Source organism: Delphinapterus leucas, chromosome 6, assembly GCF_059928025.1.
Source record: "Delphinapterus leucas isolate spDelLeu-1000000601 "Yukka" chromosome 6, BTC_Dleu_Yukka2, whole genome shotgun sequence".
NCBI classification, from domain to species: domain Eukaryota; kingdom Metazoa; phylum Chordata; class Mammalia; order Artiodactyla; family Monodontidae; genus Delphinapterus; species Delphinapterus leucas.
In genome coordinates, this window is record NC_143134.1 from 108,072,482 (window position 1) to 108,089,080 (window position 16,599).

General features: G+C 46.5%; 1 protein-coding gene across 1 annotated transcript in view; it reads right to left on the minus strand.

Annotated features, from left to right (window-relative positions):
* Positions 1-249: 249 nt before the first annotated feature.
* Positions 250-16,599, minus strand: part of LOC111177278 (astrotactin-2) — a 230,445-nt gene continuing 214,095 nt past the window's right edge. The window contains exon 3 of the mRNA XM_089913667.1: positions 250-2,384. Within this exon, the coding sequence (XP_089769793.1) occupies positions 1,824-2,384 (561 nt within the window). The 3' untranslated portion in view covers positions 250-1,823. The remainder of the gene's footprint in view (positions 2,385-16,599) is intronic.

A 16,599-nucleotide genomic window follows, 5' to 3' on the forward strand; every position in this document is an offset into this window, starting at 1 on the left:
TAAACACAGTGAGGCTTAGTAAATTAGGCTTTAGAAGTCCAAATCTAAGCAAACGGGAAGATGCTTGTGTCTTACCCAAGCGGCTTTCTACACTAGACAAGAGAGGCATGATGCTCTGGCCTGACAGCATTGCTCCCAAACCACCTCACTCTCTACGGTCATCTTTCTTGCCCAACACTCACTGGACATTCTTGACACGTGAGGCACTGTGCTAGGCAGGTACCACAAGATGTGGAGATATGAAATAAATGCAGACTGTTCTTGTGCCAAGATGAGAAGTCACATGAAAAAAGATAAATAATGCTTGAGAAAGCAAAGACTGAGGAAACTGTCAGTAAACCAACAGTTCAAAGACAGAAGAGATGGTGGCGGAGAAGGGAAATGACGCAGACATTCCAGAGCTGAGCAGAGCATGGTGGCTGGCACTTAGAGCGAGACTGGCGAAGCATAGGGAGCTGGATTAGGGAGCATCTTAGGGGCCCAGGAAAGACCAAGGGCCTGAGGCCTACAAATACAGCTCTCAGGGATTCAACACATACCAGATATTAGGCCCTGCATTAGGTACTTTACACACATTTTATTTTTATATTTAATCCTTCCAAAAATCCTTCAGTGAGGAAGCTGAGACTTGGAGGATTGAATTCCCATTTTTCCAAGGTCACCCAGCAAACAAAGGAGACGAGATTTGAACCCAGGTCCAGACAACTCCAAAACCTGTACTCTCGCTTGTTTACCACTCTTTTCCCTCCCTGGGTTTCTAAATTTAACAGAAATGCCTCCTTTTTAAGAAGCCCCCAGTGTTCCTATTTGCCCGCTGAGTATCACGGAAACATGGATCTGAGAGGAAAGATCTTAGATGCGGAAGAAAAGAATGTGGAGTTCACAGCTCCAGGACTGGGCCAAGCAGTGATGATGGTTCCTCATGGCTCACAAAGAAGAGTAGTTCTAACACTGGGGCCTCAAGGCCAAACCTTTAACCCACCACCAGCATCACAAAGACAATGCGGGAAAAAAGCAGAACAGTACTTTTGTAGTATTTATCTAAAGGAAAAAAATAGCCAAATCCCTTCTATAAACCAGCTGGAGCCATAACACTTAATAAAGACAAATATAAACACATCCTGCACTTATGTCCAAATAATCAATTGTCCTCCAACAGAACAAAGGGAATGGGTCTTTGCAACAGCATACATGAAAAAGAGTGAGAGGTTTTAGTCATCAAAAAGCCAACTATGGGCCAGTAATAACTGCAAAAAAAAAACCCAAAGGTGATCTTCAAACTGCATCAACAGAAGCATAACAGCTAGCAAGAGGGAGGTGAAAATTGCTTTTTTCTCAGCACAGGAGCATTCCCACCTTGAGGAAGTGGAGCGTCTGTCAGTTCTGGTGTTACACTCCAGGACATGACAAATTACAATCTTCATCTAGAGGACAGTGATCAAAAGGGTGAAATGTCTCAAAATATGTCACATCAGAGTAGCTGAAGAAACTGGGATTGTTTATTGAGGTTGATCTCTAAAAGTTACAGGGTGCCTTTTATTTTTTTCTTTTCCTTTTGTTACATTTCCCAAGAGCTGCCTTGGAGAAGAAAAATTCAGATTCACTTTCTGACATAGAGGGCCAGGGAAACAGACTGCAACTCAGTTTAAGGAAAAACCTTCCAATAGTAGTGTCTGGAAATGATATGAGAGCTTTCCTGAGTAGTGAGAAGCCCATCAAGGGAGGTAATCAAGAGACACTGGAGAGATGTTGGACTACATAACTTCTGATGCTCCTCAAAACTCCAATTCCAAGCACACTGACACTCTCTTTTTTTCCTCCCATCAACACTGAAGAATCTGAGAAAATAAACTCTGAAAACCCAACGGAAGTTGGCCATAAATCAAAAATGACTTAGCCCAGAAGACAGTTCCTGTGTCCCCAACCGCCCAGCTCCTGCGCCTCTTCCCAGCTCCCCAAAATGCCCCCTGGAAGGTGGGATGCAAAAAGGAACACTCACCTTTCTTCTCAAAGTCCCCTTTCTCTTCCCCTGGTCGGCCCAGGCTGTCCAGGGTGTGGGTCACCTGACCGCCAAACTCATCCTCACGGGAGTCGTGGTTGGCCCGCCGGGGTGGGTCCTCATCCTCCTCGTAGTCATAGTCATCCAGGATGGGGGTCTCCCGGATGGGCACGCCGATGACGGAATTGTGGGCCTGCAGCCGGGAGGAGCGGAAGCTTTCCCGGGCCTGGGGACCCAGCAGCACGGAGGGGATGTAGTGGATCTCGTGAGTGGCTTCTGTGCTGGCGCTCTTCTGGGGGATGCGGCGACGCTTCTGCCAGCGCCGCTGGGCATACAGTGCCACAGTGAACACCAGCAGCAGCAGCAGCAGTGCAATGAGGCCACCCTGGAGCGGGAGGGAAGAAGGACAAGCAAATGGGCCACTGTTCTTTGGGCCGGAATGCCAGAGGGGGTCTTCCGTCCACCACACTCAGCCCAGATGCCTGGGTTTGGCTCTCAGAGCCTCAGAGCGATACCGTTTCCAAACCTGGCTTTCTCACCAACAAGCTGTGTGACCTTGGACAAACTGCTTCACCTCTCTGAACCTTGTTTCTCACTTGTATAAGGGTGAGTAAGAACCCCTGCCCTTCCTTCTTCAGAAGGTCGCCACGAGGAGCAAATGAGATGGATAACGGTCACGCCAGAGTGATGCAGACTGCTAAACACTGGGATGAGTCAGGGCTGTGGCTTCACACACAGAGTGTCTGAGTCCTGAATCTGCCTTCCACCAGCTGAGTGACCCCAGGACATTTGCTCACACCCTGTCAGCCTTGCTTCCTCATGTCTAGAATGAGTCCACTGAGGGCTCAAGAGACAGCAGCCTTTGTTCCATCCTGCTGGGAAGATACAATAGCGTTGTCAAGTCAAACAATTTCTGCATAATGTATATTTTTATTATCATAAACACTGATTCCCAGCAGGGGGCCTCAGACAAACGAGGCGCTTCATAAATATTTGTTGAATGAATGAATGAACAAATGCACTGTTCTAGGGCTCCCTTGATCAGAAATTTAAGGCATACTGAAGTTTATTTTTCTTTAACACACCCAACCAGTAAATATTTGGTTGAGTCTGCACACCATACATTAAATTGAAACAGGCTAAAGTGTTTACGAATGGATCTTGCATGATTCATGAGACTCATGAACTATCCTGCTCTGTGAACTCCTCAAGGGCAGGGGTATTTCCAAAGCACGTCCGTGCTCCCCACAGAACCGGTCAAGGGCTGGAGGTGGAAGGTTTGTATTCTCCTCGCCTCCCTTCTTTCACTCCGTGCCAGAAGCATCTCCAATGAACAGGTGTAGCCCCTTCAGTTATCTTGCTTCACTTCATTATACATTGTGCTTTCTGCCTGGGAGATTCGGGGCCACTTTGTTGAGTCCCTGATGTGTAATCCCTACACTTGGGGAGGATCACGCTTGTGGTTTAGGGGGAGAGAGGCGAATGAATCAAGAGACTCTAGAACTCGGATGATGCATAGCAGAGCAAGCTCTGAGCCTCACTGTGTGTGTGTGTGTTTGGTTTGGTGTTTTAGCTCTAAAGCCTGTATTCTTTCAACCACACCCATGTGGCTGATTGTTCTTCCTTAATTATAATCGCACTGAAGGCAAGGGCAATTTCTGAAAACCACTTGTATAACATCTAGCAAAGATGACAGATGTTAACTAACCCTGAATAGATTATCTTGGGTGGGGGTGGGACGGCTGTAAAGGATACCTGTTTAGGCCAAGAAGAACATTATTTACTAAAATGATTCCGCTGTCCTGCTGACTACATTAAAAAATAATGATTTTCTTTTGCAAGTCCTTCAACTCACTAAGCTAGAATTCATCACCTCCATGGGGGATGGGTAGTTGGTGGTTAAGTAGGCTAAGAGGTGACCAGGGTTGCAGGTATGGCTGACAGCCCCGTCTTGACTCTGGCTGTGAGTTACTGTGGGATCCCCAGGTTTCTCTGGATGTCAGAACTCAAAAATAAATATACTTAAAAAAAAAAAAAAGCTATAAGTATGCGTATTTATGTATATGTGTGTGTGGGGGGGGTACGATCTGTCAAGTGTATGTAAAATGTGTGTGTGTGATTGGGCTTGACATATATACATTAATATGTATAAAATGGATAACTAATAAGAACCTGCTGCATAAAAAAATAAATAAAATTCTAAAATTCAAAAAAATAATGTGTGTGTGTGTGTGTGTGTGTGTGTGTGTGTGTGTGTGCATAGTTTAGTACCTCTGGAGCACTAGAAAAACAAGCACAAACCCTTTTTTCCCTCCACAGAACATACAATAGAGATTGCTCTACGTCTAGAAATCACGTGTGATGTGGTATTACTTGTCAGTTTTTTACACCAGAGATAAGAAAGGAAAGAGACAGAGGGGGGAGTGTGGACAGAAGAGATAATAAGATAAGTGAAGAGAAAAAGGAGGCAGGAAGAACACTGTCACTCAATATAACAGTAGCAGGCCCTCTCCTTACTACTTTTACTTAATGTTATTTTATTTAATCTTTAAGGCAATCCTCTGTAATAGTTTCTGTTCCATAAATGAAATGAGGGAAAGGTGGTTCAGAGAGGTTAAGTAACTTGCTTAAAGTCACAGAGGTTTTGATCCTAGGTCCAACTGGGAATAAAAGGCCAGGAGGTGGTAAGGCAGGGATTTGAACCCAGTTCTTCACTGCATAGCCAGTGGCTATTTGACAGCGTAGTGATTCTACAGAGCAAAGGAAGGGAAAGGAAAAGTGGGAAAGATGGTGAGAGTGTACAAAGTAAAAGGGAATCCTGAGAAGGAAAAGGAAAACATTGTTTTCACATACAGGATTCAGGGGGCACATCTCGAGGCAAACTCTTCAGAGAAGCTTTTAATTTTGGTCCATGGATACCCTTCGGGAAATTGCTATCCCTGACTCAGCCCTCTATCTTCTCCCCTTTGGGTGTTTCATTCGCTGTGAGGGGCAGACCTTGCCTGGTTCCAGAGTCCTTCATCCCCGGCCCCTTCTGCCCACCCTGATTATGGGTGTTTGACCCTGTGGTCAGACCCAGGACCAAAACTGACCTGGGAAAGATGAGGCTTAACCAATCTGTCCACAGGTAACCACCACCACTCCTCTCTCCCCCCACTGTATCCTGACAAGCCTCCCTGGATTCCCATGCAGTCCTGGATCAGCTCATAAAGCACCCCCAGGGAGCTCCTGGAAGGCAGGAAGTCCCGTCCTTTGCTTCCAGAGCCCTCTAGCTATATCTGGCATAGAGGCTAAGAGCTGACCTCAGACTGACACAGTTTTAGTCCAGGTTCTACTGCTTAAGAGGCTGTGTGACCTTGACTAGGTCACTACTTTTCAGAGCCTTGGTTTCTTCATTGGTTAAATAAGGGCAGTATTCAAGGTCTTCTCAATGGATCATTGTGAGGCTAAGTGAGATGCCTGCAGAATATTTAGTGCCGTGTGGGACACATGTAACTGCTCACAGACTGTTAGCTATTGCTATTGCCAACGGCATTCAGCAAGTGGATATTTAATGCTGAATGAATAAATGAATGAATGAATGACCTTCTGCCCCTGAATGCTCATTCTGCAAAACCTGTCTTGGGTCCCTAAATCCTTCTCAGTCTGGACCAAACACTTACATGCGCTCTGTCATTTACCTTTACACCTGTGCACATAAGGCATCGTTATCCCATGTTACGTGAGGAAAGAGGCCCAGAGACAGGAGGCTGTTTACCCAGGTAGTGCTGCTGAGACTCAGACTCACTGCATCATGGCTTCACAATTTTGCTTGTGGTGGGAAGGGACAGGCGCACCCAAGGTGCAATCAGCCCCTGCCCAGCCTCACCTCTGCCTCCTCAAATTACCTCGGCAACTTCAGGCACAGATTTCCCAGCCTAGGGAGCTTCCAGAAGGAGGTGGCAGAGGAAGACCATCCACTTTGATGGAAGCTGAGCTTGGGAGTCCCTTTAGCTCAATGATCTGCTGATTCATTTGACAGGACACCAGGCCGGTGGCTCCAGCCCTCCTCTTGGGGCCCAGGCTCCCTTCCCTCACTCCTCAGCCTGCTCTGACCTCTGCTCTCACCATCTCAGCTAAGCCAATGACCACACAGCTTCCATTACAGATCAGGGTTTCACTGTGAAAACTGGGCCAAAAGAGAATTCCAGTAATCAAGGTCTCACAGTGCCACTGACCAATGGAAACAGACATCCCCAGGCTGGGCTCCTAAAGGGCTCAGGGGGCTTTACCCAAGACATAGTAGCAGCTCGGGTGATGTTTCAAGCACCATTGACCAGCCCTACCTTCAGAGGTAGGCTCAGAGCATGCAGGAAAAGGTTCTGAATTCAAGTTTACTCACTATGTGATCTCGAATTTCCCAGATGCCCTAGAGACCCTCAGTTCACTCATCTGTAAAATCAACTTGGTAATACTTGGAATAGTATAGCACATAGGGGCAAAGGCTGGGGGTCAGAAAGACGTCTTTAAAAATCTCATGCTGTCACGTAAAAATGGGGCAATCACGGACAAAGGGCTGAACCTCTCTGAATCACAATTTTTTCATTCACAAAACCGTGTAAAAAGCGTCCTCATAGAGGGAGGTTAGATGTGAGTTCCTGGACACGGAGTGTTGTGCTCAGTGCCTGGCACATGGTAAACCCGTGATGCACATGATACTCATTCACGGTATCCGCAAGGTTGTTGTGCAAATGAAATCTGAACACCGTTGTGACGGTCCTCGCAAACTGAAGGGTGCTGTGCACGAGCAAAGGAGCTCAAGAGAACCACAGAGCCGCCTCTGTCCTAGTGGAACATTTCACCCAAAGAAAGCAGACGAGTAACTCGAAATCAAGAAGAAACTATGATCTGCATCCACCTGGATCGGTCCAGGCTGCTGTGCCGCTCCACTCCTGCAGAGCTGAGCCCCCTCTTCTCTGCAGTCTTCCTTCACCAGGGCAAGCAAACAGAAAAGCAGGAACTGTCTCTGGAAAGGTGAGCAGGGCAGAGTGTCCAGCCACTGAGGCTACCCGCCAGGGGCAAACACAGACCCCAGCGGTGGAGAAAATGCTGCAGGGCAAGCAGGGAGCCCAGGAGGGAAAAGAGGATGTAAGAAGGCTGTGAATGTTTTTAGAAAGCAAGTTAAGAAGAGGCCAAGGCTCAAGGGGTGGCAAGCTGAGGCCCTGCTGGCCTCAGGGACAACCCGAAGCCCAAGCTGATGTGGACTATGTTTCCTCTAGGCAGCCCAGGACAAACAAGGCTGGAGATGTGGCCAGGAGTCGCAGAAATAAAAATCTCAGTCTGTTGGTTAGGGGTGGGTTTCTGTGAGACTGCAAGCAGCACAAGCCTCGGGTGATTAGTTTTACCTTCTTATGGGTCTGAGGATTTCACTGAGCTGTCAGGCAGGAAGCGGGAAAGAGACAGGAGATGGAATATGTGTTCCCATCCGTCCTGTAGGAACGTCTAGTAGGAACCTTCCCTACTAGAAGCCTCTCTAATAACAGAAGCTCACTCCTTCTATTACTGGTCTCAGATCCCTCAGCGGAGCCAGGCAAGGGTGAGCGTGGGCGACGTCAAGGGCAGAGTGACGTGATGGGGTAAGCAGGTATCCTGGGGGCACACAGGCCAGCATGGGAGCCCCTGTCCCTGCTTGCTGTTGGCCATGACAAGTTGGCTGCGACATTCTACCTCCTTGTGCTACAACAGACTCACCTATAAAATGTGCTGATTGGTCCCAATGTGAAGGGTTAAGCTAAGGATTAAACAAGACAATGAAAGATCTAGATAAAAGTCTGGCTCCACAAATGTCAACACCACCAGCCTCAGTCCTTCAGCCTCTCTATTCGTCCATCCCAAATCAAATCCTTTCATACCCTTCCCCCACCCTCAGAATAATGTCCAGATCCCTAGCCTGGCACCTAAGCCCCTTCATGCCTAGGTCTCTGCTTCCTTCTCATGCCTCCCCTCCCTGCAAGTCCTACCTCATACCCTGCCCTGGAGTCGCACTGTGTGATTAGCATCTTCCCAAAGTGTGATGCTCTGAGCACTTCCCCAGTGGCTTCTTCCTCAGCCCAGAGCACTCAACCATTCCCTCCCCGTAGTGGTTCGAATAATACCCACCCCCAAAATCATGTCCAACCAGAACCTCAGAAGGCGATCTTATTTGGAAATAGGGTCTTTGCAGTTGTAATCGATTAAGATGAGGTCATACTGGATTGGGTGGGCCCCAAATCCAAGGACTGGTGTCCTTAAAAGAAGAATAGAGGGGACTTCCCTGGCGGTCCAGTGGTTAAGACTCTGCGCTTCCAACGCAAGGGGCGCAGGTTCTATCCCTGGTCAGGGAACTAAGATTCCACATGTCCCACAGCGCGGCCAAGAAAATATACTAAAAACAAAACAAAACAAAAACTTAAAAAAAAAGGAATAGAGGACACACACACACACACACACACACACACACACACACACAAATTATGTGAAGACAGAGACTAGATTGATGCATTTACAAACTAAGGAAAACCAAGGATTGCCGGCAACCGTCAAAAGCTATTGGGAGGCATGCGACAGATTCTCCCTCAGAGCCTCCAAATGAGCAAACCCTGCTGACATCTTGATCTGGGGCTTCTGGCCTCGTGAACTGTGAGAGAATAAACTCCTGTTGTTTTAAGCCCCCCAGTTTGTGATAATTTGCTATGACAGCCCTAGGAAGCTAACAGCCTCCTCTTCGTCTGCTCATCTCAAGTCACCCAGCCTCTCAGCTTGGACATGGCTTCCTCAGGGGGCACCTTTGCCTCTGCACGTTGGGAGGAGGCTGTGCTCTCTTCCCTCACAAACCCCATGGTTGTCAGTTATCCGGCTACACTGCTACCACCTGATCATCTGGTTGACCATTTTCCCACTCTGGTTTCTGAGCTCTCATTTATCCAGCCTAAAACATGGTGCTTGGCCCAGGAAGGCGCTTAGTAAACATCCAGAAACCTAAAACCTTGCCCGGACTTGGCCAGAGGAATGTAAATCTGACCCCAGCATCCCAAGGGCACCTGATCAGACCCTGCAGGGCCCCTCTTTGCCGCTCTGCCTTTATCGCAATGCTCGCGCCTCCAGCTGGCTTGCTTACACACACAATATCGAACGCTGAAAAACACACAAGAGGTGGAAAACAGAAAGCACCTCCAAAACCACCACACCGAGAGAGCCTTCTGAAAAGTCAAGGTTAGAACTCCATTCAGCCTGGCTCCATTTTAATCTATTTCTCCGGTTAAAATATCCAGGCACAGGAGAAGGAGCCAGAGAAAGGAAAGAAAGGGATAATGCGAGAAATGCTTTTATGTGACAACGTGTCATTCGGAAACTGATTATTTCTGTCTTTGGCCTTTTTAATATTCCCTCACAACGGCCAAGCCACAAAAGGATTTGGGATTCTAAGAATGGATTTATAATACTCTGTTAGGCAGTGATAAGAACATGGGCCTTTAATCCTCAGAGCTGTGAACGTGCATATTCTCCCAAGTAATGTCCTTCCCTTCTCGTCACTTGTGTCTGGTCCCGACAGCCAGCCCCAGGACAGCTGAGGCCTGATGATCCACTGGGTGTTCTCCTGGCCGTTTGCTGAGTGACAGCTAGCAGGGAAAGGGGCTGGGTCTCCAAGTTCTCTGGGACATCTTCTTTCAGGCCTCAGACTATGTGTAAGCTGGAGGGATGATTAGAAAATAGTCCAAACCCTTGGTGCTACAGGTAAGGAAACAGGCACAGAGAGTGGAAGTGACTTGACCAAGATCACAGAGTATCCTGAAATGGTTTTGGAGGCAGACTATGTAGCCCACACTCCCCAAAGTTGCTGAGAAACCATGAATCCTGACACTTTGATCTACAAAATAGTTTCTTTCCCCAACCTTTCTTTCTCTCCATCCTATGTCCCAGTCACAATTACCTTTCACCATGATAATTTGAATACACTCTGAACCATCTCCCAGGCTTTATTCCATCTCCTTCACTGTTCTCAACCCATCTTCTATCATAAATAATGCACAGCAGGAAACAAAGCCCCTCCCCACTGAGTAAGTTGGAAAGTTCTGCAGTTTGACAGTTCATGTTCATCAATTGCTTAACTTATGTCTCAAAATGTATGCCTCTGAGATAATCTTCTCAAAATGTATGCTTCCACCATCCATGCCACCAACCCTACTGTGTGCCTGCGATAGGTATTCAACCACATGGGAACTCACTGTTCCTATTTAATGTCCTGAGATCTCCTCTGCCTGGAATGCTGCCCTCCTTGTTATTCCTCACCCCCCCCATCTGTAAGCTGAAATATCAGGCAAACTTCATGGCTACCTTCACTGCTATCTCCTTGGTGAACTCCTCTGGGCTCTCCCCGTCTGCAGCCTCAGCCAGAAGGATATCGCTTTATCCTCTGAATTCCCAGAATACTTCATCTCAACCCTTACTTCAGGAGCTTTAGCATTTTCTACCTTGTATTAGAGCTAGTGATGCTCAAGCTCCCCAAGTGGTTAGATGATTATACCCATTGCTCAGATGAAAAAGCGGAGGCTCGGAAGATAAACTTGCTTGAGAATACACAACACAGTGGCAAATATAGGGGATAAGACCTCCCACCTGGGGGCTATTTCCAGTAAAACTGCAGGCCCACTCTCTCACAGACTGGGAATGGCCACTGGAGCTGCACTCCTGCACTCCGTAAGATGATAGCATAGGTCAGAAACATAGTGCAAATGGCATGACTTTAGGCATTAAGGATCCGAGGCTTTTTTTTTTTAAGCAATAGAGTGGTGAGATCACATTGGATGTATGTGGTGAGGAGACTGGAAACTGGAAGGCCAGTGAGGTAGCTGTTCACAATCGTCTAGGACAGCACTTCTCGACTTGGGGGCAATTTTGCCGCGCAGGAGACATTTGGTAATGGAGACATTTTCGTTGTCACAACTAGGGAAGAGGTGTTACTGGCATTTAATGGGTAGAGGCCAGGAAATCTGTAAGCATCTTACATGTACAGGATAGCCAGGAGCAACAAACAATTATTTCTTTCAATAGTACAGAGGTTGAGGAAGCCCTGGTCTAAGAGAGAGAAGATGAGACCTGAGATTAGGGCAGTTAAAGTGGGTAGTTAGCTAGTGGGGTAGAAATAAGACACACCACGGGGTGGAAAGAACTGGTGTTTGACTGGCAAGAAGGGGAGAGAAAGAAAGTGCCAACATGACAGTGAGGTGTGGATTCTGTCACTGGATTAGAGATGAATCTATCTATGTGTTAATTTTTTTCCTAGGTAAGCTCCCAGAAGGTTATGAAAGATCCCAGCACAGAATCAAATGAAGAGATAAGTTTACACGTATGAACAATTAGGAACGGATAAATGCACAAAAAAGATGTGCATGTATATAATATATATTATATACATGTATGTATGTATTCATGTGTATAAAAATATATTCACAACTATTTATATATATATATATATATATATGGCTGACTATATTTATCTATAGTTATCTCTTTGTCACTAGACAGATGTAGGGTGACCTATTTAAGGAGGTCCCATTATAGAAAATGAAACCCTTTTTTCTTTTAAAGTAATCATCTACTTATAATGTATCTTTTAGCGACCCTCTTTTATTTCCCAAGATGATGTCAAGGGAATAAAGTAAAAATGCAGAAATTCTTTGAGACATACTCACTCCCCATCCAGCTCAAACTTTCTTTTTTTTTTTTTTTTCAAACTTTCTTAGTCATCTTTAGATCAGATGAGAATGGGCGCCACATCCCGGGCGATCATTCTGAATGCTACAGCAGTTCATCAGGAGGAAAGCTAATGCACACTGAGTCCGGCAGACGTGGATTTGAGTCATGGCTGTACTATCTTTCCTTTGGGTGTCACTGATATATATCACTTGTGCTTCTTCAGTTTTCTCATCTATAAATTCGGTCACTAACACGTAACCGAGAGGGTTTGGGGAAGATTAAATGAGATTGCATTAGAACACTGAGCATAATGGCTTGCAAGCAGTAGATCTCAGGAAATGTTAGCATCCTTGTTATTGATGCAAGGCCTTGTTTCCTGAAAAGTTAGATACAAGGTAATGGTGAAGCCACCAAACTCCCTCCATTAAAGTATGAGATATTCTCTGTACCGTCTCCCAAAACATTCCCCTGATCACCCTGCTCTCCTCCTACAGATTCCAAGCTGTGTGACCTTGACCATGGCCCTTCCCCTCTTCAGGGCGAGTAGATAAAACTGGCTGGTTTCTAACAGTCCTTCCAGCTCCAATATTCCAGATCAGAAAAGCAAAGGCAAACGTGAAAGCATTTTTGAACAGATGAAATATATATATTTTCATGACATCCCGCCTCGCATTTCAGTTGTATAAGCATGAACTAACACCACCAGCGAAACATCCTGTATCCCTCGCACCATCTCACGCAGCTGTGCTTTCGCTCATGCCACTCACTCTGCCTGAAATGTCCTTCCCCCACTTCTTTGTCTAGTCCTTTAAACCTCAGCTCTTGGGTCATGAGTTCTCAGCAAGCCTTTGTGAAACCTGCTGTCTCTGGCTGGTTAAGTTCACCTGTTAGGACCCTCAGCGACTCATGCTTCTGTCTTCCAACTACCCTCTCATCACCCTGAGTGGCCCTGGAGGGCATCCTTAATCAACTCCATGTACCCAAGACCAAGCCCAGGGTCCAATAATGAGTAGATCTCATTATGCATTGACTGTATTTCTACAGTGAGAGGCAGTGAAGGGAAGGGCAGGGTTTTATTTATTTCTGAATAAATTTGAATGGTACATGGTACATAGTAGATCCTCAATTACTTCTTGGAAGAATTAACGAATGAATCCATTATAAATGCCTCTTTGAGGGTAGGTGACTGACATATACCTACATCTGTTTGGCAATTCTCCATCTGTGTGGGAGAGAGAGCTGAAAACAATTCACAGGAGGCACTTAGCACAAATCAGTATCCTCTCCACATTCTCAGGTGGCCTCTCAAGTTCTGTCAGAAATCCCACTCTGAAGATGGATGGGGGGGGAGCATCTTTGAGAGGACTGATTTTTTTCCTATTCTTTGAGTCAAGAAGATAAACAGATGAACCCAAGTGACTATGGAGGAGCCTTGCACTCATTCACTGATTCACTCATTCACCAGATTAAGGGCATGCCTGGAACCAGGCAGGCCCAAGTTCAAGTTCTTGTTCTTTCCAGTGGTGTGACCTTCTCTCTGTGAAGCTCAGCTTTTGCAGTCCCAACATGGAATAAAACCATTCACCAAAATGGGCTGTTGTGAGGATTAGATAAGATGATGTATGTAAAATATGTCATACAGCCCTTGACCTATAAAAAAACATTCAATACATGGCCGTTACTGGCTTGACTGTTACTGCTATTACTGTCATGCCCCGTCCCTGTGCCAAACCTTCTGCCTAGATTTAGGAATACCCAGATAAGGCCTCAAGAACTTGCAGTCAGTCTGGAGAAATAGATAAGTAAGCAGATAATGACTGCAATGCCCAGTTCGATAAGCTCTATGCCAGAACGAAACATAGTAAGAAGCAAAGGTTCTGATAGCTTCTAAGTGCAAAACATAGAAGAAGTGGGAATAAAAAGGACTTCCCTGTCATTCCAATTACAGTTAAGTTCAAAGGTAGTGGAGTAGGCTGGCCCATCTTACCAAGTATACTCATACCCAAAATGTGACAGAAAGGCTGGATAACCAACTAAACAGCCTGGCTAACCATGCAGGAGGTGATGGCCCCGAGTTCCGGTACCTGAGCTATCATGTACCAGCTGTGCAGCTTTGGGTGGGTCGCTGCCCTTCTCTAAGCCTCAGTTTTCTCACTGGGAAGTTGAAGAGAGCAGTCTTCACAGAATGGGGCTATTGTGAGAATTAAACAAGTAAATGCACAAAGCATTCAAGATGATGTTTAGAACAAAGCCAGTGGTCAGTAAATGGCAGTTTAAAAAATTCTGACAGAGGAAAACTGCCTTGAGAAAGAAATCAGAAAACTTACGTCCTAGCCCTGGCCCTGCCCCCTTATAAACTGAAGAAGTTTGCAGAAAGTTCACTGGTCCTCATGCGTAATTTTTTAACGAGGTGGCCGTAGCAGCCCTGTGAGTGAAGTGTTCTTCATTTAACAGACAAGGAAAGACAGCCTCCTAGAAGTCACTTTGCCCAAGGTTGCAGAGTCAGTTAGAGGCAGGGCACACATTTGGTTCCAGAATCCAAAGTCCATGATAATCCTGAAGCTCTCAGTTTGTCCCTAGAGTCGGTGGTATCCGGACTCCGTGGCCTTTGCTCAGGGCATCATTCTCACGGAATGTGTTGCAGACACACACGGTCCATGGAGAGATCCCTAATACTGTGCCAACAACCCAGCCTTCTGAGACAGAAAAGAGAGCTCAGACTCTCAAGGAAGCTGGAGGCTACGGAGAAGCTGGTCAACACTTAATACACTCAAAATAACTTTCATACAGGCAGGGAGCTTCGCACGTGACCTGGCTTCTTGAGAAATCTTGGGTGGGGAAAGGAGGTTTGGTGGAGGTGCTGGTCTGCAAACAAGACACAGCCTCGTCAGTGAAGACCTCCTTTTGCATCCCTGGTGAATGGTGCCCCCCACTCTTGTGTCCATCACAGCATCTCTATCTCTTTTCCTTGATTTAACTGTTTTCAAAGGGAACTTACCTCTCCCTGCTGTTATATTATACATTCATGTGTTAACTTTGTTTATGGCTCTAATGGAATAGAACTTCCATGAGATAGGACCTCCATTTTGTTCATTACTTTATTGTCAGTGCTGAGAATAGCACTAGGTGCTTTGCTGGTGCTTACTAAATACCTTTTGGATGGATGGATGGATGGATAAGTGGATAAATGAGTGGGCAGATAGATGTCTCTACAAATGGCCTGGAAGTCCCAAAAGGGAAAGGGCTGAGTCTGAAGCATCCTTGAGTCCTGTCCTAGGGCTAGAAGACTGGAAGATACTTAGTAAATTCACACACACCACACACACACACACACACACACACACACACACACACACACACACACACACACACACACACACACACACACACACTGCTGTTAGTTCCCTCCTAGGGCCAGGGAAGGGGCACTGTGGGTAATTAAAAGGCAAACAGGACAACAGTCAGGCTACTTCTCCTTGCTTTGGGGGCAAAGAGGAGAAGCTGGTCTGCATTCCAAGCCTGTTTAATCATTTACTTACTTGTAAATGCTCAGGAGACAATGAACCAGAAAGCAAAGAGGTGAGGTGATGTCCGACCCAATTATTCATGCACAATCACCTTCCACAGAAAGCAAATTGATAGCTATATCTATTTGCTATTCCTAGTCCTAGACCTGGATGGAAATAATAGGACTTTAACTGAAAGGGGGCATCCATGATGCAGCATCAAGTCCTGGCTGTCACTGATCGGCCGTACAGCCCTGGGCCAGCCACTTCACCTTTCTGAGCCTCAGTTTCCCCATCTTTAAAAAGACCATGATAACAGGTACCTTTTCGTCTTTATGTAAGGACCCATCTTGAGACTCATGTTTGTAAGAGAACTTTCTCTGTTGCAAAGTGATTTACACAGAGCAATGTTTAGTAAAATAAGTGTTGAAAAAGAAAGAAGAAACCCAATACCAGCAGCAACTCGGGCAGAGAGTCACTGCAGTCACAGAAAGCAAAGATGCAAACCCAGAGGCTTTCCAGTATTTCCAATTTCCTTCATTCTACCCATCAAGTTTCTGCAAAACGTATCACAAGTCACACACTAGGGGTCTTTTGGAGGCACTGCTTTGCTGCCATTTCCCAGCACCGGTGATGGAGCTGTCAATTGTCTGGAAGGCGTGTTGTGACAGCCTGGGGGGGTCTCCCCTACTGGGTCTGATCAGGAAAACCCCGGGAAAGGTAGTTACTAAGGGCGACAAGCAATGAGAACGGAGAAGGGAGGGGACTCAAGGGGAGGCATATTTGAGCAATGACAGAGGCGGGAAGCAAAAGTCGCTCAGTGCCCTCCTTGCAACCATCACGGCTGACCTGGTATGATTCACCCTTTCCTCTTTACCTTCCTGCTCCTTGTCTCCTGAGTTTTCAAAAACACAGAATTCAGCATTTCCTGAGTCCCCCAAGTTAGCGGAGAGAACTGCCAGCCACCTACTGCCTTATCCTTAGTAACTCTTCTTACCTCGGTGATGCCCTCCACCCTGGGGAACACCTCTGGCAACCCAGGGCACAGGCTGCAGGGGGCGCTGGTATGTGATGCTTTCCTTCCTTGTTCAGGGAACATCCCAACTGAAACACGGTTAAGCCCCTACCCTCGCCATGAGTGCTAAGCACCTCAGAACGTGTTCCCTGAGGCCTTGCTGTCACAAGCTGGGCTGCTCCAAGGCAGCTCTCCAAGTTCTGCTTCCCCAATCTCTCCCTAAGATTCTGCGTCTATATCCTTCCACGGACCTCCCTCAGATCCAGCCCCAGCTGGGCTTCCAAGACTGTACATTGTCCTTAGCTCAAGTCCAGGGTGAAGTACAGGAACCCCAAACCTCAGCACTTCAAAGCCTAAAGGGGTCA